Source organism: Aulostomus chinensis, chromosome 21 (assembly GCF_037954235.1).
Source record: "Aulostomus chinensis isolate RoL2024-O1b breed Wild chromosome 21, RoL_Achi_v1.0, whole genome shotgun sequence".
Taxonomy (NCBI): domain Eukaryota; kingdom Metazoa; phylum Chordata; class Actinopteri; order Syngnathiformes; family Aulostomidae; genus Aulostomus; species Aulostomus chinensis.
This window is the reverse complement of record NC_141340.1, coordinates 1,925,394-1,950,000: the sequence shown is the minus strand read 5'-3', so window position 1 is coordinate 1,950,000 and position 24,607 is coordinate 1,925,394. Positions and strand designations below refer to the sequence as shown.

Genomic DNA, 24,607 nt, shown 5'->3' with positions numbered 1-24,607 from the left:
CAGTATTACGGGCCTTGTCTGTGGAACAGCCTGCCGGAGAACCTCAGGGCCGCAGAGAATGTTCATGTTTTTAAGAGCAGGCTCAAGACGCATCTTCTTTGCTTAGCTTATTCATTTTACTCATGGCATTTATTTATTTTAGGCCTTCATTTTTTATTTATTTATGAATTTCATTATTTCCTATCTTAATATATATTACACCATTTTCTATTTTAGTTCTTATCTTTTATTTGTATTTTAATTTTTAACTATTTTTATTCTTTTATCAGGCTGCACGGTGGTGCAGTGGTTAGCACTGTGGCCTCACCCCAAGAAGGTTCCGGGTTCGAGTCCCGGCTCGGCCACGGGATCTTTCTGTGTGGAGTTTGCATGTTCTCCCCGTGTCTGCGTGGGTTCTCTCTGGTACTCCAGCTTCCTCCCACAGTCCAAAGACATCAAGAGGGGACGAGGCTGATTGATTCTCTAAATTGACTGTAGGTATGAATGTGAGTGTGAATGGTTGTTCGTCTCTCTATGTTGGCCCTGCGATGGACTGGCGACCTGTCCAGGGTGAACCCCGCCTCTCGCCCGTTGACGCTGGGATAGGCTCCAGCCCCCCCGCGACCCTTGATGTGTAGGAATAAGCGGAAGATGACGATGGATGGATGGATTCTTTTATCATTAGGTACTCCAGTGTTTCCTCCGGGGGAGCCGTCTGCACCGGGAGCGGTGGCTCTCTGCTCCCGGTGCAGACGGCTCCTCTGATGACGCTTTCTCGTATTCTCGGCTGGTTCACAGGTTCTCAGCCGAATGTCCACTATTTTAGTGTGTGTATGTGTGCATGTTTGTGTATGAGTGAAACCGTGCGTGCTTGTGTGTGTGGCTGAACAGTGAGGTGGTTGTGGGTTTAAGGGAATGCTTCTAATTGTCGATGTTATTCAAAGGATGGGGTGGGTGGTGGGTTTGAGGCACTGTTTTTATTTTTTGTCGATGGACAGCACTTTGAGTTACATTTATGTATGAAAAGTGTTTGCTGTGGTTCTACTGTGGAAAACTGTAGAAGAATTGTCTATGATTTTAATGACCATTTTGCGGCTGTTGGTACAATTTGGAAAACAAAATTGTGTCTGGTGATGAGAAAAGACCTGTTTGGTAACCTGATGACCGATATACGGTGGCCCTGAGGGGCAAAACACAACGACATTTAACAAAACACGACATTTCACAAAACAAAATAACATTTCACAAAACACAACGATATTTCAGATTACGGAAACGGTAGGGACAACATTCTTGTTTGTGATTGGGCGAACCCAAGTTTGCTGCAAGTTCAATTATGTCATTTCCTGTTCATTTTGCGTACTACTCTCAGCAGCGTCCTTGCGCACATTTTAAACAGAGTTTGAAAGGATGGGAGAGGATATTAAACTCATAAGGGACTATTTTTAAACTGTCGATAACTAATGAGGGTGGCTAACCGGCCAATCGTTCAATCGTTAGCAGCTATTGTCTCGTTCTCTGTTCCACAGTCTGTGCGCAGTCTCATGGGAATATGCAGACATTTCTAATGCAGTTGATGAAGTTGTTTTTTTTTATTACTTCAGGGTTGTTATTTGAAGGTTCACATTTGGGCCACACGATTCTGCAGGAGAACCCATCTATGCAGCCAGATATCGCCATGCCAAATGGTTTTAATTTGTCAAGCCCGTCTACATGCCACAAGTAATTTGGACCCATAGAATAGTACGTGTGTCTAATGAACCTATGATGTGTCCGCGAAAAGGTCCTGCATGGGTTCAGTTCTTGTAGCATCCACGTTACCGTGTCCCATTAAACACAGAGGCCATATTTCTGCTTTAAAGTCAACCACATTGTCCTGAATCCAAACATCTGTCCAGGTCCGCGCAGCTCTGATAAAATAGCCCTTCTGATGTAACTCAATGAAGAGCAGCCGCCCTGTCTCCTCAGTCCTAAATCTTTCAAACATGCTTTCAGAGTTCTACGGGACATCTTAATGTCATGATATGTTGAAAGCATATCAACAGTTACGTCGTATGAATGTCCTTTCTTAAAATAGTCCCTTATGATTTCAATATCCTCTTCCATCCTTTCAAACTCTGTTTAAAATTTTCGCGAGAACGCTGCTTAGAGGAGTACGCAAAAGGAACAGGACATGACATCATTGAACTGTCGCCAAACATGGGTTCATCCAATCAGAAAAAAGAATGTTGTCCCTACCCTTTCTGTAATCTGAAATGTCATTGTGTTTTGTGAAATGTTTTTGTTTTTTTGTGAAACTTTGTTGAGTTTTGTCAAATGTTTTTGTGTTTTGGGAAAATGCTGTTGTGTTTTGCCCCTCAGGGCCACCGTACCGACAAGAGCAATTCTATGTTCCTTTGTGGGGTAAAGGAAACTGATGTAATTGAAATTGTAAAAAAATTCAAAAACAAAAAAAAGTCAACTGATATAAACTCAGTTGATATGGTTTTCATTAAAGAAGTTATTGAGTGTATTGTGACACCTCTGACCCGTATATGCAACCAGTCTTTTGGAAAGGATATTTTTCCTAACAGTATGAAATTATCAATGTTACACCAATTCTTAAAAATGGTGACAAGCAGAGTAAGTATTTATTAAACAATTGGGTCTTTTTATTCATAAATACAAATTGCTAAGTGAACACCATCATGGATTCAGAGAAAACAGAACTGCTGCTAATGCTGTAATGGAGATGGTTGAAGAAATCCCAAAAGCGTGAGTAAATAATGAGCTCTCCACTGGTGTCGATACTGACCTGTAGAGGGCTTTGACGCCATGCGTCAGTCGGTTATTGAGGGAACTGGAGAAGTACAGAAATGAGGTGCAGCTCACTCAAGAGTTACTAATATTAGGTCAGGATTCAAAAATTTCACGTGTGGAGTACCTCAGGGATCTGTGATCAGACCACAACTTTTCATACCATAATTAACATGTTACAGAATAGTTAGTCTAATTTGCTGATATGAATTTTGCTTTGGGAGAAATTTACAGGAACTTGTGTTGGCTGTAGGAAAGGAGCTAGAAATACAGATTTGGTTTGATGCAAATTTCTGACATTAAAGAAATTAATGTATGGCATTTGGAAAACTAATTTTGCCACACTTAGCAATGGATTCAACCATTTCCTGGCACAGTGGTGTGTTTTTTTTGGCCAACCCGACTCATGGCTAATACTGATATTCATGGGAGGCACACAGTAAGGTTCCAGGGCCAAGCCCTTCTGTGGAGTTCTGCCTCTGCGAGTTCTCTGTGGTACTCCAGCTTCCTCCACAGTCCAAGGACATCAAGAGGGGACCAGGTTAATCCAGACTAAATTGACCGTAGGCGTGGCTGGGAGAGCCAATGGTTGTCCGTCTCTGTGTTGGCCCTGCCATGGACTGGTGACCCTTAAGCAGTCCACAGAATGACGTCTTGATGCAAAAGCCTCAACTACCAACTGTTGGGAACAGTCAGAAATCACAGTACAAATAAATTTAACTGACCATTTGAGCAATAGAACAACTTTATTTTCACAAGTCACTGGTTCAGAGAAAATGCAGAGGTTTAAAGACTCTTTGGAAGGAAGAAGCGATTGTAGCGCGCCTTCTTGAACTGGGCGGGCGCCTGCACACTCTGCTGGGCCGGGTAGCGCGCCTTCTTGAACTGGGCGGGCGCCTGCACACTCTGCTGGGCCGGGTAGCGCGCCTTCTTGAACTGGGCGGGCGCCTGCACACTCTGCTGGGCCGGGTAGCGCGCCACCTGGGCGGGCGCCTGCACACTCTGCTGGGCCGGGTAGCGCGCCACCTGGGCGGGCGCCTGCACACTCTGCTGGGCCGGGTAGCGCGCCACCTGGGCGGGCGCCTGCACACTCTGCTGGGCCGGGTAGCGCGCCACCTGGGCGGGCGCCTGCACACTCTGCTGGGCCGGGTAGCGCGCCACCTGGGCGGGCGCCTGCACACTCTGCTGGGCCGGGTAGCGCGCCACCTGGGCGGGCGCCTGCACACTCTGCTGGGCCGGGTAGCGCGCCACCTGGGCGGGCGCCTGCACACTCTGCTGGGCCGGGTAGCGCGCCACCTGGGCGGGCGCCTGCACACTCTGCTGGGCCGGGTAGCGCGCCACCTGGGCGGGCGCCTGCACACTCTGCTGGGCCGGGTAGCGCGCCACCTGGGCGGGCGCCTGCACACTCTGCTGGGCCGGGTAGCGCGCCACCTGGGCGGGCGCCTGCACACTCTGCTGGGCCGGGTAGCGCGCCACCTGGGCGGGCGCCTGCACACTCTGCTGGGCCGGGTAGCGCGCCACCTGGGCGGGCGCCTGCACACTCTGCGTTGTTTGGTAGTTGGGCTTCTGGAAACTGTAGAGAGCTGTAGACCAATACGTTTAGTCAGTGAAGAAGCCGTTGCAACATTTCCTGCTGTAAATAAACCTACCAAGAGCTTGATGTCCTACAGCCAGCAGGGACAGCAGCATCCATCTGGATGAGACAGCCACAAACACCCATCAATTACGGTTTAATCTTAAAAAGAGAAGTTCACAAAGACGTAGTGACGTCAGGACACTAACCTCAGGAGAAACCCCATCGCTTCAGCAACAGTTGAGGGCCAGTAAAGCAGCAAACTCACTTATCTGCACCTCCCAAACCACACAACTGAACCAGTCTGAAAACAACTCACTTGAGCCTCTTAATAAAGCTTCCACTCTTCAGCGGTTGGTTAATGTGCCACAGGTGTGAGCAGTTGAAGGCAGGTGTAGCTCCCTACCTGATGAGAGAGGGAGAGAGGGAGGGAGAGAGAGAGAGAGAGAGAGAGAGAGAGAGAGAGGGAGGGAGAGAAAGAGAGAGAGAGACAGAGAGAGACAGAGAGAGAGAGAGCGCACTGACTCAAGAATTTGAAAGACAAAAGAGAGAGAGACCGGTTTTAGAATCACTATTTTTGCTCCCTGTGTGTTTAGCATCGGTTTTAAAGTTCTTTTACTGGGTTTTAAATGTCTTAATGGTAATGGGCCTTCTTATCTTTAAGGACTGCTTTTACCTTATGAACCCTTGCAGAACCTGCACTCCTCTGGCAGCAGACTTCTAGTCATTCCTAAAGTCAGAACACACACTCATGGCGAGGCGCCTTTTCAGTATTACGGGCCTTGTCTGTGGAACAGCCTGCCGGAGAACCGCAGAGAATGTTCATGTTTTTAAGAGCAGGCTCAAGACGCATCTTCTTTGCTTAGCTTATTCATTTTACTCATGGCATTTATTTATTTTAGGCCTTCATTTTTTATTTATTTATGAATTTCATTATTTCCTATCTTAATATATATTACACCATTTTCTATTTTAGTTCTTATCTTTTATTTGTATTTTAATTTTTAACTATTTTTATTCTTTTATCAGGCTGCACGGTGGTGCAGTGGTTAGCACTGTGGCCTCACCCCAAGAAGGTTCCGGGTTCGAGTCCCGGCTCGGCCACGGGATCTTTCTGTGTGGAATTTGCATGTTCTCCCCGTGTCTGTGTGGGTTCTCTCTGGTACTCCAGCTTCCTCCCACAGTCCAAAGACATCAAGAGGGGACGAGGCTGATTGATACTCTAAATTGACTGTAGGTGTGAATGGTTGTTCGTCTCTCTATGTTGGCCCTGCGATGGACTGGCGACCTGTCCAGGGTGAACCCCACCTCTTGCCCGTTGACGCTGGGATAGGCTCCAGCCCCCCCGCGACTCCAGTGTTTCCTCCGGGGGAGCCGTCTGCACCGGGAGCAGAGAGCCACCGCTCCCGGTGCAGACGGCTCCTCTGATGACGTATTCTCGGCTGGTTCACAGGTTCTCAGCCGAATGTCCACTATTTTAGTGTGTGTATGTGTGCATGTTTGTGTATGAGTGAAACCGTGCGTGCTTGTGTGTGTGGCTGAACAGTGAGGTGGTTGTGGGTTTAAGGGAATGCTTCTAATTGTCGATGTTATTCAAAGGATGGGGTGGGTGGTGGGTTTGAGGCACTGTTTTTATTTTTTGTCGATGGACAGCACTTTGAGTTACATTTATGTATGAAAAGTGTTTGCTGTGGTTCTACTGTGGAAAACTGTAGAAGAATTGTCCATGATTTTAATGACCATTTTGCGGCTGTTGGTACAATTTGGAAAACAAAATTGTGTCTGGTGATGAGAAAAGACCTGTTTGGTAACCTGATGACCGATATACGGTGGCCCTGAGGGGCAAAACACAATGACATTTAACAAAACACGACATTTCACAAAACAAAATAACATTTCACAAAACACAACGATATTTCAGATTACGGAAACGGTAGGGACAACATTCTTGTTTGTGATTGGGCGAACCCAAGTTTGCTGCAAGTTCAATTATGTCATTTCCTGTTCATTTTGCGTACTACTCTCAGCAGCGTCCTTGCGCAAATTTTAAACAGAGTTTGAAAGGATGGGAGAGGATATTAAACTCATAAGGGACTATTTTTAAACTGTCGATAACTAATGAGGGTGGCTAACCGGCCAATCGTTCAATCGTTAGCAGCTATTGTCTCGTTCTCTGTTCCACAGTCTGTGCGCAGTCTCATGGGAATATGCAGACATTTCTAATGCAGTTGATGAAGTTGTTTTTTTTTATTACTTCAGGGTTGTTATTTGAAGGTTCACATTTGGGCCACACGATTCTGCAGGAGAACCCATCTATGCAGCCAGATATCGCCATGCCAAATGGTTTTAATTTGTCAAGCCCGTCTACATGCCACAAGTAATTTGGACCCATAGAATAGTACGTGTGTCTAATGAACCTATGATGTGTCCGCGAAAAGGTCCTGCATGGGTTCAGTTCTTGTAGCATCCACGTTACCGTGTCCCATTAAACACAGAGGCCATATTTCTGCTTTAAAGTCAACCACATTGTCCTGAATCCAAACATCTGTCCAGGTCCGCGCAGCTCTGATAAAATAGCCCTTCTGATGTAACTCAATGAAGAGCAGCCGCCCTGTCTCCTCAGTCCTAAATCTTTCAAACATGCTTTCAGAGTTCTACGGGACATCTTAATGTCATGATATGTTGAAAGCATATCAACAGTTACGTCGTATGAATGTCCTTTCTTAAAATAGTCCCTTATGATTTCAATATCCTCTTCCATCCTTTCAAACTCTGTTTAAAATTTTCGCGAGAACGCTGCTTAGAGGAGTACGCAAAAGGAACAGGACATGACATCATTGAACTGTCGCCAAACATGGGTTCATCCAATCAGAAAAAAGAATGTTGTCCCTACCCTTTCTGTAATCTGAAATGTCATTGTGTTTTGTGAAATGTTTTTGTTTTTTTGTGAAACTTTGTTGAGTTTTGTCAAATGTTTTTGTGTTTTGGGAAAATGCTGTTGTGTTTTGCCCCTCAGGGCCACCGTACCGACAAGAGCAATTCTATGTTCCTTTGTGGGGTAAAGGAAACTGATGTAATTGAAATTGTAAAAAAATTCAAAAACAAAAAAAAATCAACTGATATAAACTCAGTTGATATGGTTATCATTAAAGAAGTTATTGAGTGTATTGTGACACCTCTGACCCGTATATGCAACCAGTCTTTTGGAAAGGATATTTTTCCTAACAGTATGAAATTATCAATGTTACACTAATTCTTAAAAATGGTGACAAGCAGAGTAAGTATTTATTAAACAATTGGGTCTTTTTATTCATAAATACAAATTGCTAAGTGAACACCATCATGGATTCAGAGAAAACAGAACTGCTGCTAATGCTGTAATGGAGATGGTTGAAGAAATCCCAAAAGCGTGAGTAAATAATGAGCTCTCCACTGGTGTCGATACTGACCTGTAGAGGGCTTTGACGCCATGCGTCAGTCGGTTATTGAGGGAACTGGAGAAGTACAGAAATGAGGTGCAGCTCACTCAAGAGTTACTAATATTAGGTCAGGATTCAAAAATTTCACGTGTGGAGTACCTCAGGGATCTGTGATCAGACCACAACTTTTCATACCATAATTAACATGTTACAGAATAGTTAGTCTAATTTGCTGATATGAATTTTGCTTTGGGAGAAATTTACAGGAACTTGTGTTGGCTGTAGGAAAGGAGCTAGAAATACAGATTTGGTTTGATGCAAATTTCTGACATTAAAGAAATGTATGGCATTTGGAAAACTAATTTTGCCACACTTAGCAATGGATTCAACCATTTCCTGGCACAGTGGTGTGTTTTTTTTGGCCAACCCGACTCATGGCTAATACTGGTATTCATGGGAGGCACACAGTAAGAAGGTTCCAGGGCCAAGCCCTTCTGTGGAGTTCTGCCTCTGCGAGTTCTCTCTGGTACTCCAGCTTCCGCCACAGTCCAAAGACATCAAGAGGGGACCAGGTTAATCCAGACTAAATTGACCGTAGGCGTGGCTGGGAGAGCCAATGGTTGTCTGTCTCTATGTGTTGGCCCTGCCATGGACTGGTGACCCTTAAGCAGGCCACAGAATGAGGTCTTGATGCAAAAGCCTCAACTACCAACTGTTGGGAACAGTCAGAAATCACAGTACAAATAAATTTAACTGACCATTTGAGCAATAGAACAATTTTATTTTCACAAGTCACTGGTTCAGAGAAAATGCAGAGGTTTAAAGACTCTTTGGAAGGAAGAAGCGATTGTAGCGCGCCTTCTTGAACTGGGCGGGCGCCTGCACACTCTGCTGGGCCGGGTAGCGCGCCTTCTTGAACTGGGCGGGCGCCTGCACACTCTGCTGGGCCGGGTAGCGCGCCTTCTTGAACTGGGCGGGCGCCTGCACACTCTGCTGGGCCGGGTAGCGCGCCTTCTTGAACTGGGCGGGCGCCTGCACACTCTGCTGGGCCGGGTAGCGCGCCTTCTTGAACTGGGCGGGCGCCTGCACACTCTGCTGGGCCGGGTAGCGCGCCTTCTTGAACTGGGCGGGCGCCTGCACACTCTGCTGGGCCGGGTAGCGCGCCTTCTTGAACTGGGCGGGCGCCTGCACACTCTGCTGGGCCGGGTAGCGCGCCACCTGGGCGGGCGCCTGCACACTCTGCTGGGCCGGGTAGCGCGCCACCTGGGCGGGCGCCTGCACACTCTGCTGGGCCGGGTAGCGCGCCACCTGGGCGGGCGCCTGCACACTCTGCTGGGCCGGGTAGCGCGCCACCTGGGCGGGCGCCTGCACACTCTGCTGGGCCGGGTAGCGCGCCACCTGGGCGGGCGCCTGCACACTCTGCTGGGCCGGGTAGCGCGCCACCTGGGCGGGCGCCTGCACACTCTGCTGGGCCGGGTAGCGCGCCACCTGGGCGGGCGCCTGCACACTCTGCTGGGCCGGGTAGCGCGCCACCTGGGCGGGCGCCTGCACACTCTGCTGGGCCGGGTAGCGCGCCACCTGGGCGGGCGCCTGCACACTCTGCTGGGCCGGGTAGCGCGCCACCTGGGCGGGCGCCTGCACACTCTGCTGGGCCGGGTAGCGCGCCACCTGGGCGGGCGCCTGCACACTCTGCTGGGCCGGGTAGCGCGCCACCTGGGCGGGCGCCTGCACACTCTGCTGGGCCGGGTAGCGCGCCACCTGGGCGGGCGCCTGCACACTCTGCTGGGCCGGGTAGCGCGCCACCTGGGCGGGCGCCTGCACACTCTGCTGGGCCGGGTAGCGCGCCACCTGGGCGGGCGCCTGCACACTCTGCTGGGCCGGGTAGCGCGCCACCTGGGCGGGCGCCTGCACACTCTGCTGGGCCGGGTAGCGCGCCACCTGGGCGGGCGCCTGCACACTCTGCTGGGCCGGGTAGCGCGCCACCTGGGCGGGCGCCTGCACACTCTGCTGGGCCGGGTAGCGCGCCACCTGGGCGGGCGCCTGCACACTCTGCTGGGCCGGGTAGCGCGCCACCTGGGCGGGCGCCTGCACACTCTGCTGGGCCGGGTAGCGCGCCACCTGGGCGGGCGCCTGCACACTCTGCTGGGCCGGGTAGCGCGCCACCTGGGCGGGCGCCTGCACACTCTGCTGGGCCGGGTAGCGCGCCACCTGGGCGGGCGCCTGCACACTCTGCTGGGCCGGGTAGCGCGCCACCTGGGCGGGCGCCTGCACACTCTGCTGGGCCGGGTAGCGCGCCACCTGGGCGGGCGCCTGCACACTCTGCTGGGCCGGGTAGCGCGCCACCTGGGCGGGCGCCTGCACACTCTGCTGGGCCGGGTAGCGCGCCACCTGGGCGGGCGCCTGCACACGCTGCGTTGTTTGGTAGTTGGGCTTCTGGAAACTGTAGAGAGCTGTAGACCAATACGTTTTGTCAGTCAAGAAGCCGTTGCAACATTTCCTGCTGTAAATAAACCTACCAAGAGCTTGATGTCCGACAGCCAGCAGGGACAGCAGCATCCATCTGGATGAGACAGCCACAAACACCCATCAGTTACGGTTTAATCTTAAAAAGAGAAGTTCACAAAGACGTAGTGACGTCAGGACACTAACCTCAGGAGAAACCCCATCGCTTCAGCAACAGTTGAGGGCCAGTAAAGCAGCAAACTCACTTATCTGCACCTCCCAAACCACACAACTGAACCAGTCTGAAAACAACTCACTTGAGCCTCTTAATAAAGCTTCCACTCTTCAGCGATTGGTTAATGTGCCACAGGTGTGAGCAGTTGAAGGCAGGTGTAGCTCCCTACCTGATGAGAGAGGGAGAGAGAGAGAGAGAGAGAGAGAGAGAGAGAGAGAGAAAGAGAGGGAGAGAGAGAGATCTGGATTCCAGAATTTGAATCGCTGGTACCCTAATCATACAGAAGAGGGCGATATAATCCATCCATCCATCGTTGTCTTCTGCTTATTCCTACACATTAAGGGTCACAGGGGGTGGAGCCTATCCCAGCATCTACAGGCGAGAGGCGGGGTTCACCCTGGACAGGTCGCCAGTCCATCGCAGGGCCAACATACAGAGACGAACAACCTTTCACACTCACATTCATACCTACTGTCAATTTAGAGAATCAATCAGCCTCGTCCCCAAATTGATGTCTTTGGACTGTGGAGGAAGCTGGAGTACCGGAGAGAACCCACACAGGAACAGGGAGAACATGGAGACTCACACAGAAAGATGTAGCCCCGCAGAATAATCCCAGACTGCTAAATGTCATTACAGTTCATCATGAGTCAGAGTATTTGAGGTGATGACTTCCTCATTTATTCTTGAATAATCATAAACATTACGGCCATCTTATTGCCACAAATTTAAATCAAAATGCAGTGTCAATCTTCAAATCGTCTTTAGAGTATAGAGAAGGTCGACAGCAGACGTGGCGGGCGACGAAGTCTCTTTTTTAAGGCTCAACTTTCACCCTCCTGTCACGTCCTGTCAACACATCACAATTTCAGACCAACTCCACATGACAGGGCGGCTGCAGCATCTCTTCCAAACCATTTTTATTTTTAATTTCAAAAACAAGGACAGCTTAATGTTTATACATTTGAAAATCCGTTTTCACTGAGAGAAACTTGAATTTTGATTTGGCTTGTGCGTGTCGTCGCTGTTTCAAAAGACTACATTTCCCTTTGGCAACATTGTTACGCAATTGTCATACTACATCCTGGATGACACTTTCAAAATAAGACACCAGCCCTCGCTCATCAATGTTAAGAAGTTGACATATAGAGGCGGACATCGAGCTGGGCTTTTATTCTGAAGTCGGGGTCATTCCTCCGTGTTTCATCGCTCTCTTGGAGGCACCGCTAACCTGCGACCGAGGAGGAGGGAGGAGGAGGAGGAGGAGGGTGTTCCTGAGGCGGTAGGCTTGGCTCCAGCCAGGTACCGTCCGTCCGCGATGAGGCTCCGTGTGGCCGGGGCCGTGCTGCTGTCGGCGGCTGCCTACTACGTGTACCTGCCGCTACCGAGCGGCGTGAGTGAGCCGTGGAAGCTGATGCTGCTGGACGCGCTGTTCCGGAGCTTCATGCATGCGGTGAGCGGAGGAGCAGGTTGCCCCTGACAGAAGGGGACGCCAGGCATTACACCTCCCCCCCAGGTGGTTCAGAGCAGCTGCTGCTGGGGGAGCCCGTATGTAACTGTGACTTACCACCGGAGGTCAGAATCATTGATTAGAAGAGAAAAACCGTCAGAGAAGTCTGAGGGGAGGCGATATACCGATGTTGCGATATATTCTTCCTGGTGTGATATAAAATCAATGTACTGGCGATAAACAATAACTGCGCAATTTCTTGGCTTATTTTTCCTCAGTAACACAGAAATAATGATGTACTGTGGATAAATTGGCTTTTTGGATGTGTTTACCACAGATTTGTCACTGTGCTGAGAACAATCTCCCAACAAAGTATTGTGGTGGTATCATGTTGTGAGTTCCCAGTAATGCACAACAGTGTAAATCTGCAGAACAGTAGAACAACTCATTATGTTGGATTTTAGTGGAACAGTTTCAACCAGAATAAAGCTAGGATAAATACTGCATACTGTAGTTCACTGTACAGGGTTGTTTTGTTTCACAGCAGTACTACCTATGAGTATACCTCACTATCAAATAGTGTTGTTTTTGTGAGAATATTGGGAGGACAGGATTTTATTATTTAATATCTTACAAGTCTAATATAATAACTTATATAGTATTTCTGCTTGTATGCTTCAGCAACCACAGCTTGTACTTGTACGGCTGTGTAATACACAGTACAGTCCAGTACTAGAGCCCCCTGGTCAGAAATGTCAGGGCTGTTGTGCGACTGTGTTGCTGTGGCGGGTCTGGAGGACCCCTTCCAGTTGACTATCCCATTAGCTTTGGCTGGAGGTAGCCACAGACATGCCGACTTCCTGTTGGACTACAAAACAACCACATTCCTGTAGTTCTTTATTTGAAACAATCCAGATTGGAATAAATGAGACCCTTGGAGACCGATTAAATGACCTGAATGGGCAACAGGTGTGAGGGAGCAATGCTGCAAATGCTGCAGGTGTAAAATGTGACCTTTGACCCATCTTCGCTTGATTGTAGCACATGTGATGATGTAACATCTAAGTCCGAACTTAAGCCGCTCTTAAGCTCGCAGCACTTTAATCCATCAGTGCCTGGAAGCAGTTTTTACATGAATACACTGAAAGCACTGGACCAGTTGTCCCACCCTGTCAGGTACGTGGCCACACCTGCACTGGCGGTGTTCTCTCCTTGCTCGTCAACATAGCAGCTGCTGCCTCTGACTCATGCCTTAAAGCAATACTTCCCCTGAAACGTCCGCACGGCCTCTCGAGTACTCACTGATAGGAGTCTTGAGCTCAGTTTCGCTCCTGCGTCACTTCTCTGTTGCTCCAGATTGTAGAACGAGCCAGCTACGTGTGTTTAGAATGATATAAGTACATATTTAGCATGAAGCTAACGGAGGCTGGCGGCTAACTACAGCTAAACTGTGTAAAAAAAGCTCCGTTCATAAACCCTCAAGCACTTTTGACTCACGTCTTTTGTCATTTTAGCTAAAAACAAAGCGGCATCCAAACATCAGCCATGAGAGTTTGTGGTCATTTATGTTAGTGGCACCTGCCGTTTGCTCACCTGTAACTCAACATTACACAACACAACTCGTTTCTGAGTACTTGAAAGGTAAAAAATGCGAGTTTTGGCGGAAGTGTGACTTTATTATAGAGAGACGAGCAAACAGTCCGCTCACTCTGAAACACCTCCAGACCTCGTTTCTGGCGTTTCGTTCTGTAACCCTGGATGTGATGTGTTGACGCTGTTCGTGTGTGCATCAGAGTGACGTGGCTCACGCACTGGGCATGTGCCACCGGGTCCACCTGCTGAACCGGGTGGTGTCCTGGGTGGAGGTGATCGACGCCCGCTCCTGCCACGCTGTGCATGTGTTTGACTCCACGCTGGGCGGCGTGTCCACCCGAGTCTTCCAGCCTAAAGGGGGCAAGAAGCTGAGGCGGGGAATCATTTACTTCCACGGCGGAGGATGGGCTCTCGGCAGCGGACGTGAGTACCAGCTACGGATGTCATCAGATTTCTGCCATAAAATAATGTTGTTGCTGAGGATGAAGTTCCACCTTGGTGTTGGCTTCGCTCCTGGTCTGTTCTCTCCCGCTGGTTGGTGACTTTAGCCAAGTCAAGTTTCTGCTTTTTAAAATTAAAGAATCACAAGAGAACATCCATGAGCCTCAGTCAAATGGCTGATAGACCTCACGCGCCACTGTCTCCTGTTCTCACTCTCAGAGATGAGATCCTACGACCTCCTGTGTCGGAAAATGTCGGAGGATCTGGACGCCGTCGTCATGTCTGTGGAGTAAGTTTTTAGCGTCTGTCCAGTCACATCAAGCTAAACGTTCTCACCATTTTAATTTCTGAGATTTGACATACAAACCCTCAGTTAAAGCAGTAACGAGTACCTATCAAACATTGAATCACGGTGATCTGAGTCGCATATTTTAATCCCAGAAGTACTTTTTCCACTTTTTCAGTGGAAAAACAATAAAAGACGAGAGGCGTGGGTGAGAGGATTGGACTCGGCGCTGCTGTTAACTGATAGATTGATGATGATTGAATGATCCCCAGTGCTTCATGTTGAATATTAATGTTTCCTTCCTGTGGTGTTGCCATAGTTACCGTCTTGCTCCAGAGGCGGTGTTCCCAGAGCAGTACCACGATGCATTGGCGGCGGCCCGGGCCTTCCTGTCCGCCGAGGTTTTCGAGCACTACAGCTTGGATCCAGAGAGGCTGTGTGTATCTGGGGACAGCGCCGGAGGAAACCTGGCTGCTGCCGTAACACAGCAGGTACCGGGGCCGCCACCAGTTACCGTTACCTCTCATCACACACGTGTGGTATTTTTACCCTGCTGTTTGTGGTTTTTATTACCTCACCTATTAGCGAGGACTTGAAAGGCAAAGTACACCTTTGGGTGAAGCGTTTCTGTCGTCCAGGAGTTTACGTCGTCACAAAGCGTATTTTTCAGACACGTTGTTGTTTTGGAGGGCAGAGACAGAAACTGGTTGTAATCCCTGGTTGTGTCCTCAGCTGGCTGCCGAGAGCCGCACGGTGAGGTTCAAGGCCCAGGCGCTGATCTACCCTGTCCTGCAGGCGCTCGACTTCTACACCCCTTCCTACCAGCAGAACCAGGCTGTACCCATCCTCTACAGGCCCATCATGGCTCGGTTCTGGCTGCAGTATCTGGGTGCCGACTCCTCCCTGGAACCTGTGCTGCTCGCTAACAACCACAGCTCCCTGGACCAGCCAGCCATCGGCACAGCGGCCCGCTCCAAGCTGGACTGGACCGCTTTGCTCCCAGATAAGCGTAAAAAGCAGTTCCTGCCGGTCATCAGAGAAAAGGGGTCGCTGGGTTTGGTTCGTGAGGTGCCGGCGCTGATAGACGTGAGGGCGGCACCTCTGCTGGCAGAGCAGGGGATTCTGGGAAGGACACCTAAAGCATACGTGATGACGTGTGAGTTCGATGTTCTGAGGGACGACGGGCTGATGTACGTCAGGCGGCTGCAGGACGCTGGCATCGCAGTAACCAGCGACCACTATGAGGATGGTTTCCATGGCTGCATGGTGTTTGCGTTCCTGCCAATGATGTCCAGCGTCGGACGCAGGAGCATGAACAACTACATCCGCTGGCTGGACCAGAATCTGTAAGAGAACCCTCTCAGAACCTTTTAAACCTGTGGAAGAACTTTTGTGGTACCAAAGACATGCTGGGGCAGAGAGTCTGGTACTTCAGGAGCAGTTGGAGCTGGAAGTGAAATCTCCAACCCAGGAGGCCACAAAAGGTCCTTCTGAAGGACCGGGTTCTCTGTAGACCTCAAAACAGAACCTGAATCACTGGAGATCTGCAAGAGCCAGCAAAGCTCCTACAAGGTGCCATAAAACCAAAACCAAAATGAGTACCCAAAGAAAGACGTTGACATAGAGGAATATGATATATAATACAAAGTCTGAGGTCCAGTATGGCGCAGGAGAAGGAACCAGACTGGGTTTTAGAGCTGTTGCTTGGTGGTTAAAAAAGAAATTCAGCATTTCTTAATTAGACAATAATTTGTATCTATATTTAATATATGAGTGCTGTCATCAAAATGTAGTATTGACAGTAAGAGTACTCAGTATGGTCCAATTTAGAGTGTTTTTATTTGGAATGTATATTTATTATATACATTTTAGCAGCATTAAAAGGAACACGCCAATGTTTAGGGAAAATCTCTTCCTGTCCATCGTCACAGTGTCTGTCCCCTGTGCTAGTGCTAGTTAGCTTAGCATAGTAAATGGCTGTGATTGGGAAACTGACGGCTAACAACAGCAAAACTGTCCAAAAACAGCATTTGTTAAGAACCTGTCGAGATCATCATCCGATATAATCCAGATGTTCTCCATCCAGTTGAGTGATCAATAATCCACAAACACTTTGATTTGGGATCAAAACGAAGGAAGTCAAGCGCGTCTGGTGCAGTGCTACTAAGAGTCCTCGTGAACTGGTCTGACTGGGAAGTGTTCTAGTTAGTTTTAATCTACAATCAAAGAGTTAATGGATTACTGACCATACAGCTGGATTAAAAGGACCTGGATTATACCGGACGACGAGCTGGAAGGTCAGTGATCGGATGTTTTTGGACAGTTTAGCTGTTGTTAGCCGTCAATAGCCTCAAGCTAACGGTGTGGCTGGCTCCTGGAGCCTCACCTGTTTGTGAGTACATGAGAGGTCGAAGTTTCTCTTAAAAATGAAGCCTTCAATAATCTCCTTATCAGAGTTGTAGATCAAAGTCTGTCCTCCGTGTGTGTGTGTGTGTGTGTGTGTGTGTGTGTGTGTGAGAGGAAAGTAAACCAGAGATCAGGGCTGTGTGTTCTCACTAGATTGTGCTATAATGCGTATTTGCTCTGCAGGACGAAGGCAGTGATGATGGTGATGAAGATGGTGATGATGATGATGATGATGATGATGATGGTGCATCACTACATCATAACTGCTGCTGCTGCGGCCCAAAACATTGAAATGAACGGAAGGCGGCGAGTATCAGACAGACGCGGTCGCGCTGAGTGTCTGCGTTGTGGTTTTCCTGGAACCGTTCCAGACGATGTCAATTTCTGCTGGCGGCGTTGACACCAACCATTCTGTACACTGATTGATACGCTAGCATGGTAAGAATGAGCCTGGCGTGCGACGGGAGGAGTCGAGGCTATCAGGCATGTGGAGAGAGACTTCTGAATGTTTCCCGCGCGGCGAGATCAGTGAGTCGATGCATCAAATCCTTTTATGTCATTTAAATAAGGTTTTTAATATCAAGAGGGTTACGTAACGGGCCGGGTCAGCAAAGAGGCGCTCCAGATGTGCTGCAGCAGCTGTGATGAGGGACTGGTTTTACTGGCTGGACTCCAGTTGTAGGCAGGGAGCCGGACGGCGGGACCTCTGCTGGTCTTGTTGTTTTGTTTAATAACGTGTGGTTTAATGAGAGGCGTTTGATGACTCACTGGCGTCAGGAAGCTGCAACACTGCTGTTTTACTACGTGATTACGAGGGTTGGGAGTCGTACCTGTTGGGTGAAGTGGGCGTGGCTTGCCGGAGCGTTTGATGACATCACAGCTGAAGGAAAACTTGAATCCCAATTATGAGGAAAAAGCTGATGATTTGTTTGGTCTGCAGCTGTGAAAGCTGAGGTCTCAACGCGTGAAATATCTGTCCAAGTTATTCAGGAAGGAAGATAAATGATATTTTGTTTGAATTATATTGTATTGAAGATGTTTTCTTACTTTGTTTTTTGCAAAAGGAAAAGCAAACATGAATAAGAATGCAACAGTCTGACATTTTCATGTTCATGTCACAGGAACTGAGGTCTTGAAATGATCAGTGACCGTGGAGTTGAAGGAACGAGACCTACGTCGCGGTCATGTTAACCCTCGTGGAACACAAACGTTCACTCGTGCAAATCCTCGTGACACCTGAAAGAACCGGGAATGAGGACCACGGGGCGACGCCGGGAAAACTTTAGGTTGAAGTTTGTTCTACTTGCTGCCGTCAGTTCAGATGAAAGACTCCTGAAACATCGTGATGATGCAGACGATACACGGTTCCTTGGAGCCGGTCCTCAGGGGTCCTCGGGGGGCCTCAGGGGCCTCAATAAAGCATAGTTTAATTTCACTCTTCTTGAAAGGCTTGTGAACGTCGTCGTGTGCTACGTTTACACAGAGATTTGACAGTCGTGCTGTAAATGTGACGCCGGCGAGGAGGAACGACGATCCGTGCCTTCGTTCCCCCGCGGCGCACCTTTAAACGGCCAGTGGCGTGTAACTGTGACATGTTGAATGTATGAGTTTCCTTGACTCTGTACAAAATATCTTCTTGATATTCTTCTTTCCTAAGAGGAAAAAGACGAGTGATTTCCTGCTACAGTCTTGTTACCAAATCTGCTTCTTGAAGAAATCAAGTTAGCTGATAAAACGGTGATTAGCAAATTAGCAAAAATGCTAAATGGACACCCCCCCCCCCCCAATATAATGGTCCTTTAAATCATGTTGAATCACATGACGTTGATATTGTGAGGGGCGGATCACAGCTTCCAGGCGTCTGAGTCAAGGATCAAGTCTTTATTGTCATTATGAGAACATAACGAAGTTTTACAGGAGCTGAATGGCGCCAAAGCCCAAATATTGACGTGTTGAGCAAAGTCCAGACCTTCCTGGCACAGGGGACTTTGGTCCCGTGCGAGCACTGCACTTTAACCGACATGTGGTTGTGCAGGTTTTGAAGATAAACCTGAAGCAGCGGCGTTTGTCAGGAACGCTGGAAACGGCGAACGAAGCCATAAACCTTGAGGTGTTCATGAACTCGCGTTAAGACGACCACTAAATCAAAGTACTATGTGTTTATGTGAGTGTTTATCCAGCGTGTGAGCTCTCCTGGGTCGGAGCGACATGCAGAACTGAACCCATGTGTTGGGCCTCAGGAAAACATCCTCAGAGGTCACAGCGCCGGACCTCGGCAGCTGATTCACGGCCGCTCGCTTCCACTAAGACCAAGAAAGTAGTTCCAGTCCTCAGATCTTTGCGCCGGCTTTCCGTGTGCCAATTAATATATTTTAATATACTACTGGTGGTTTGCAAAGCTTGAATTGATTTTCTGATGTTGATTTTCTGCCGTCCAGATGTGTCAGATCTTGTCTAACAGGTTTGTAGTCTGGAACAAAACCTTGAGCTCTGCTGAGGCTCAGTTGTTGGAGCTTCAGACTGAAACGTGCGCTTCCGCCTCTCGTGAAGTCCAAGTTGGAGCCATTAAAAATGAAATGTCACTCCCTTCTTTTCTCTCTTGTTTTTCTTTGTTTGAATATCGAGCATTAGAATTTATTTTCATTTGGTCTGAGTTTGTCTTAAAAACTGCAAATTCCAGCTGTTTGATGGTAAAATATTCACCTTTTTCTGCTATTGGTTTGTGAGTCGGCTTTAACAACACAAAAAGTCATCGGATGCTGAACGATTAAAAAGTTGTTCTCTTGAACTTGCAGGAGTCTTTAGTGTTTTATGTCCAGCGCCTCGTATTCCCTGAAAGGTTTTATACACATAAACCTGTGTGGAGGGACTCACCGCCCGACACAAATTATGTTGGTTCTTCTTAGGAGGAATTTACCTGCGAACGTCACAGGTTGCCTCGCCAGTTCAGGGTTGTGTCATTTTAATGAGTCTTTTTTCATTTCTTTGGGAAAATGGCGGTTCAGTGCGTCGGCCTCAAATTGAGTTCTGAAGAGTTTTCAGAATTTCTCGTGTCCTAAAGTCCCAGGCATTCTTGTGCAAGAGCTCATTTGAAGTGAGTTCCCACGGACGTGAAACCCATTCCAGCACCAGATTTGTTGTCATTTTTTTGGTAGAATTTTAGAAACATGACCATCTCATGTTTTCAGGGTAACGCTAACTGATTGACTTATTTTTTATTTCAGACTCCTCAAACATTCAGACACCTCTCAGGACGCAGCAATAAGGGAGTATTTTGACTCTCGCCTCTGAGTGTCCGTGTCATCGTCGCTTGTCACGGACTTCTGTTTGATTTGTTTTGATTTATTCTCCACTCTGATCCTCCTCAGGTATCAACATTTCTGATTCTGATTTCCCCTCTGCAAACTCACTGAATTACAAAGTTTTAAAATCTCTTGTTTGAAATTCATTGACTGGAAATGAGATCTCTTGCAGCCAGCTTGCAGTTCCTTCTCAGTCCGCCAGTGGGCGGCAGAACACGCTCTGGGAATCAGCTGCTCATGAAAAGCCTGAGGAGTTGTTAAGATGGATAAATTGTTGACGGACAGATTTGGAACTGATGCCTCTCTGTTTTTAGATGGGAAATTAAAGGTATTTATGAAAGAACTACTTAGAACAACTGAGCTCACTTTAATACAATAATTCAATCAAGGACACTGACAGCACTGAATGAAGGTGCAGGAAGACAGAAGATTGATGAAAATTAAATTCCTGACCACCTGAAAATTGGAGAGCGTCTGGTTCAGTTCAGGATCTTTTCACGGTTTAGTGCAGGCGGTTGCAGCGTCTCATTGGTTGAGCTTGAGTTTATTTTCCACCTGTAAACAGATGTTGAGAGACGGGATGAAAAATGTTCACTACCGGCGTCCACATGTCAGACGTTAAACTTCTGAGTTTGCATGTTTTATAATGATAGAGGTTTCACACAGGAGACAATGGTGATTCATCGTCACTGCTTGTGATGACAAGTTCCCAAGGATATTGGATCATATGATGCTGCACTTCCATGACCAGGTCCTCTATCATGCTGTCTCATGATTGTGGCTTGAACACGCAAACACAAGATATTAATAGATTACACGTGTCATTTATTTTGAAGGGGCTTCAGGGTTCCGCGTCATGTTTCATAGTACAAATCTGATCCAGGAGGTGGCGCCAAATGTTCCCCTCTGATCACTCCGGCTGACACGTGCTGAATTTATTTTCCACATTCATCATGTGTTTTTTATTCATTTTTCAAGGTTTTATTATATCGATAAAAAATTTAATGGTTTCCTGTTAGGGATTTACACTTCAATGCTATCTTTTATCCGTAGATTCAGAGTTTCAGACTTTTGAGTCGTCGCCGATCCACCATCCTGCGACCGCAGATCTCCTCCATCTGCCCGCCGCGGCCCTCTACATAGAGACAGCAGCTCCTCAGGTCGACAGAGGAACAGAAACCTGTGGTGTTGGGACATGCCTGGCGGACCATGTGATCAAACATGGCAGCCAAGAGGTGAGTGGGAACACGCTAGTCCTGACTGACAGGTCTGCAAGTGTTTACATGCCATTAGCTGTAAAAACCTGCATGGCTGATAAGCATGTGGGGCGCCACAGGGCACGTTCAGCCTTTGCCTTCTCCCGTCTGACACACGTGATCCGTCTAAATTGGCCCATCAGGGCTTGATTACGGCACGGCGGCGTGGGTGGTGGACCCATGAAGCAACAATGCAGCCTGCAACATGGATGTTGACTCAGCCTTTGTTTTCCCAGAACCGCTTTATCCCACTGAGAGTCACCGAGAGCCGAGGTTTAATCCCAGCGTAAACCTCAAGGTCGTGGCATCAAGGTTCAAGATAAGACGGCCGTCAAGGTTTCGTTTCCTACCGACCGGCAACGTTTGTGACCAAAATATTTTCGCAGCAGATCAGGAGACTGTGATATGAGGTGCGACATCAGGGAGACGTTTCCATCTGCGTCAGGTCCTTACAGCCAAATCCGCTTAAGTACATCTGGAGTGCTGACAAGTCAGGTTCAACATCCGGACGCGTGGTTATAGAACCCCTCAGGAGACTCCTGGAAGTCAAGAAGTGTCTTTTGGACGTTGAATTTACAACCCCAAGACGTATTTCCTGGCAGATTGATATTTTAACTCGCTATTTAAAAATCTGTGTCTGTGTTCAATAAAATCAGTAAATGACAAAACAACAACAACTAATCTGACCCCTGGGACAGTGCTGGTTAAGTGAAACAATAGAAAGGTTTCTGGTGGGATGGAATGTGGTATTTTGACTTGATTGAGCCGAATCTTGGAATATCGAAGTCAACAAACAGCTTCACTTGTTAGCAACTCAGGTTTTTAAGACGCATGCTAACGTATTTAAGGGTTTCAGGACTCAATCAAGGTTGTTAAGTCAGACGTTCGACCCTCATGACGTCGAACCCTCGTGTCAGATCTAACGCCGCTCCCGCCCCTCTCATGGCAAAACAAAACAAAAAATAAACTTTGAATTGTGTTGCAAGTCCTCCATACTACAGTTTCGAGCTACAGTGGTAGCACGAGTGGCGTCGTCTGAACTTGACAGCTAGTTACAAGTGAAAGGTGCAGCGAGATGTGGAGGTGGGAGGTCAAAGGGGCCCAGCAGCCCAGCGTTTGCCCCGGGGCCCTGTTCTAGGTCGAGCCACTCCTGCCTCGGGGCTCATTTACAAGCAATCCAGACGGGAGTGAAACAGCCATCCAGCAGCTTTTCACTGTTCACGCTGATCTAAAAGAAACATAAGGTGTGACACTTGTGAGACGATAAAAACTCAGATGAGAATGTTGTGTGTGTGTGTGTGTGTGTGTGGGACCCCGCAGAGGCCTGACTTCCTCTCTGCCCTCTGGTGCCGCTCATTAATCACCGGCTGCCGAGATGATCATTTCTAAGGAAAACAGAGCCGTCGGGAGCAAAAACAAAGCGGTGAGAATGTGAAAGGCAAGCTGGAGCGGCCGGGAATTCATGGGGGAGAATGTTATCGCTGCGACTAAAGGTCATATTGTTCACTTCTTCCTGACAGGCGGAGAAAGAGAGACGGGAGTGTACAGCAATTTAGAAAGAGGCGGAGGGAGGACAGAGAAGGATTGGGAGGGTGAAAAACCACAACATGGGCCTCAAACCGCACTGTTTCCCTCCCGTAACATGGCCAAGAGCAGTGGAGACTGACACCGTTCAAAAAACCAACCCCTCTCTCCTAAACCACGAGCGTGATTGCTGCTATAACAGACAAAGCTCCTCTAATTTTGGGATTTTCTCAGGCAGCTGTGGCTCTGGAGGTCAGGGGGTCGTCCACTTATCTGAAGGCCGCCGGTCAGAACCCACCTCTCCTCCAGCAGTGATGGATGCACCAGAGGATTGTGTGCCAGCTCCCTTGAAAGATGAGTTTCCCAGGTATTTAAAACCTAAATGGTAAAGAAATTGAAACTATAAGACACTCGGAGCGAGCAAACTCAGCGCTGACCTTTGCCAGGGTGAACTCAGCCATTCCCCGGTGTTTGAAAAATTGCAGTTTTCCACGATGTTAAAGCAATATTTCATCCAAAAAGTGAATTTTGTGAGAAAAAGGCTACCAGGTTGAAGCTAACGGAGGCTATCGGTGGTAAATACGGCCGTTTGCAAACTCTCAGTGCATCGTCCCACATAATCAAAGTGTTCTTTATGTATGTTCAATAATTCACAAACACTTTGACTTGAATGAAATAAACAAACTAACACGACACGTAGGCTTCGGCGCCAGTAGCTCCGAGCTAAACGTACGTGGCTGGCTGTGTCATGAATGGCTGGTACGTAACGGTTGCTTTGCTCTGGAGTCACAAAGGTAATGCTTTCCTGTCACATTCCCACTGCTTTGTCTTTGCTCCTGGCAGCTCGGTTTTCCGTAGAAATAACCGTCTCCGCCATGCATATGTAGCTTGAAGCTAACAAAGGTTAACAACAGCAAGAATGGCAGTTGACAAACGCTCAAGTGCATCGCCTGTCTTTAAACTTTCATTTGAGTTAAAATACTGAACCAACCAGATCACTTCCACTTGGCACCGATGCAGTCCTTAGCTGTCAAGTCTCCGTTAGCTTCAAGCTAAATACGTGGCTGGGTCCGTCTGCACTTGTGAGTCACCAAGAAGTGATTCAGGAGGGAAACATTTCTTCGTGAGCACAAGACAGTAATTTGTGAGTACTTGAACGGTAAAACACACTATGTTGGTGAAGTATTGTTAAGACAAACAGAATAAATCCACCTCAACACAATCACACATTTTCATTTGCCTGAATATTTTGGAATCAATTCAGGACAGTTCAGGCAAATTATGTTTCGGGCGTATCGCATTCACACAGGCCTGGAAATGAACCCCCGCCAGAGTGACCCCGCGACCCGCCGGTTTTGACCCGGCTCCTTCGGGCCCCCCCCTTAATCAAGGACTGGGTTGGGACCTACTGGTTGGCCACAGGAGATTTTATTTAGATCGCAATAAATTTTCAGAATGTCTTCCACAGCATTTTAAGATTTATATCTGCATTCACACTGGGGAGTTTTTCCTTTAACACTCACAGTTTCTGCCAGATTGTGCAGCCAGCCAAGAACCGGAGGACCTGGACCGGCGTTAACGTCTTATTTATGAACGTCTTCAAACACGCAGCAGTGTGACGCCTCATGACCAAGAGGAGAGGCAAACACCGTTCCAGCGTTAACGAGTCTCGTCTATACAGCAAACTAACAGACCATTCCTAGGTTTGAGCAGCTAGAACAGCAGAAATTAAGAGGCCATTTTGTGAAAAGATTGAGTGACGTCGTGTGTGTGCGTGTGTGTGTGTGTGTGTGTGTGTGTGTGTGTGTGTGAGAGAGAGAGATGAAGGATCTGAACTGAAAAGGTCAAGGGCCTTTTTTGCTTCAGCTTGATTCAACAGTTAATACTGAATATTACAGTTAACGT

General features: G+C 48.1%; 2 protein-coding genes across 7 annotated transcripts; one reads left to right on the top strand and one right to left on the bottom strand.

The window, feature by feature from the left end:
• Positions 1–3,496: 3,496 nt before the first annotated feature.
• Positions 3,497–10,565, bottom strand: LOC147241330 (uncharacterized). 3 transcript variants are annotated; one of them, XM_086191518.1, is made up of 4 exons: positions 4,558–4,700; positions 4,425–4,468; positions 3,754–4,358; positions 3,497–3,651 (listed from the first exon to the last, which is right to left on the bottom strand). In XM_086191518.1, the coding sequence occupies exons 1-4, from the start codon at positions 4,572–4,574 to the stop codon at positions 3,562–3,564; spliced, it is 756 nt and encodes a 251-aa protein (XP_086047644.1). In that variant the 5' UTR covers positions 4,575–4,700; the 3' UTR covers positions 3,497–3,561. The 3 variants fall into 3 exon arrangements, with proteins under 3 accessions (XP_086047644.1, XP_086047643.1, XP_086047642.1); XM_086191517.1 differs by lacking the exons at positions 4,425–4,468; positions 4,558–4,700 and adding exons at positions 10,284–10,327; positions 10,417–10,565 and having other exon boundaries at positions 3,497–4,358; XM_086191516.1 differs by having other exon boundaries at positions 3,497–4,358; positions 4,558–4,699.
• A 1,104-nt stretch (positions 10,566–11,669) lies between these two features.
• Positions 11,670–23,846, top strand: LOC147241329 (neutral cholesterol ester hydrolase 1-like). Of its 4 annotated transcripts, none has more exons than XR_015110834.1 (8): positions 11,670–11,897; positions 13,688–13,910; positions 14,148–14,217; positions 14,534–14,705; positions 14,947–15,560; positions 20,976–21,157; positions 22,499–22,601; positions 22,699–23,846. XR_015110834.1 is itself a non-coding variant. In XM_086190992.1 (6 exons), exons 1-6 carry the CDS (start codon positions 11,763–11,765, stop codon positions 17,746–17,748), a joined length of 1,221 nt encoding a protein of 406 aa, XP_086047118.1. In that variant the 5' UTR covers positions 11,670–11,762; the 3' UTR covers positions 17,749–19,835. The 4 variants fall into 4 exon arrangements, 2 of the variants coding, with proteins under 2 accessions (XP_086047118.1, XP_086047119.1); XR_015110835.1 differs by lacking the exon at positions 11,670–11,897 and adding an exon at positions 11,920–13,070; XM_086190992.1 differs by lacking the exons at positions 20,976–21,157; positions 22,499–22,601; positions 22,699–23,846 and adding an exon at positions 17,742–19,835.
• The last annotated feature ends 761 nt before the right edge of the window (positions 23,847–24,607 follow it).

Excerpts from the sequence above, each read along its gene's own strand:
- LOC147241330 (XM_086191517.1), bottom strand. Across the intron at positions 4,359-10,283 it reads TGTCGGACATCAAGCTCTTG|CTCTCTACAGTTTCCAGAAG; the intron begins GTAGGTTTATTT and ends ATTGGTCTACAG.
- LOC147241329 (XM_086190992.1), top strand. The coding sequence starts at position 11,763 with ATGAGGCTCCGTGTGGCCGGGGCCGTGCTGCTGTCGGCGGCTGCCTAC. Across the intron at positions 13,911-14,147 it reads ATGGGCTCTCGGCAGCGGAC|AGATGAGATCCTACGACCTC; the intron begins GTGAGTACCAGC and ends TCTCACTCTCAG. Across the intron at positions 14,706-14,946 it reads CTGCTGCCGTAACACAGCAG|CTGGCTGCCGAGAGCCGCAC; the intron begins GTACCGGGGCCG and ends TTGTGTCCTCAG.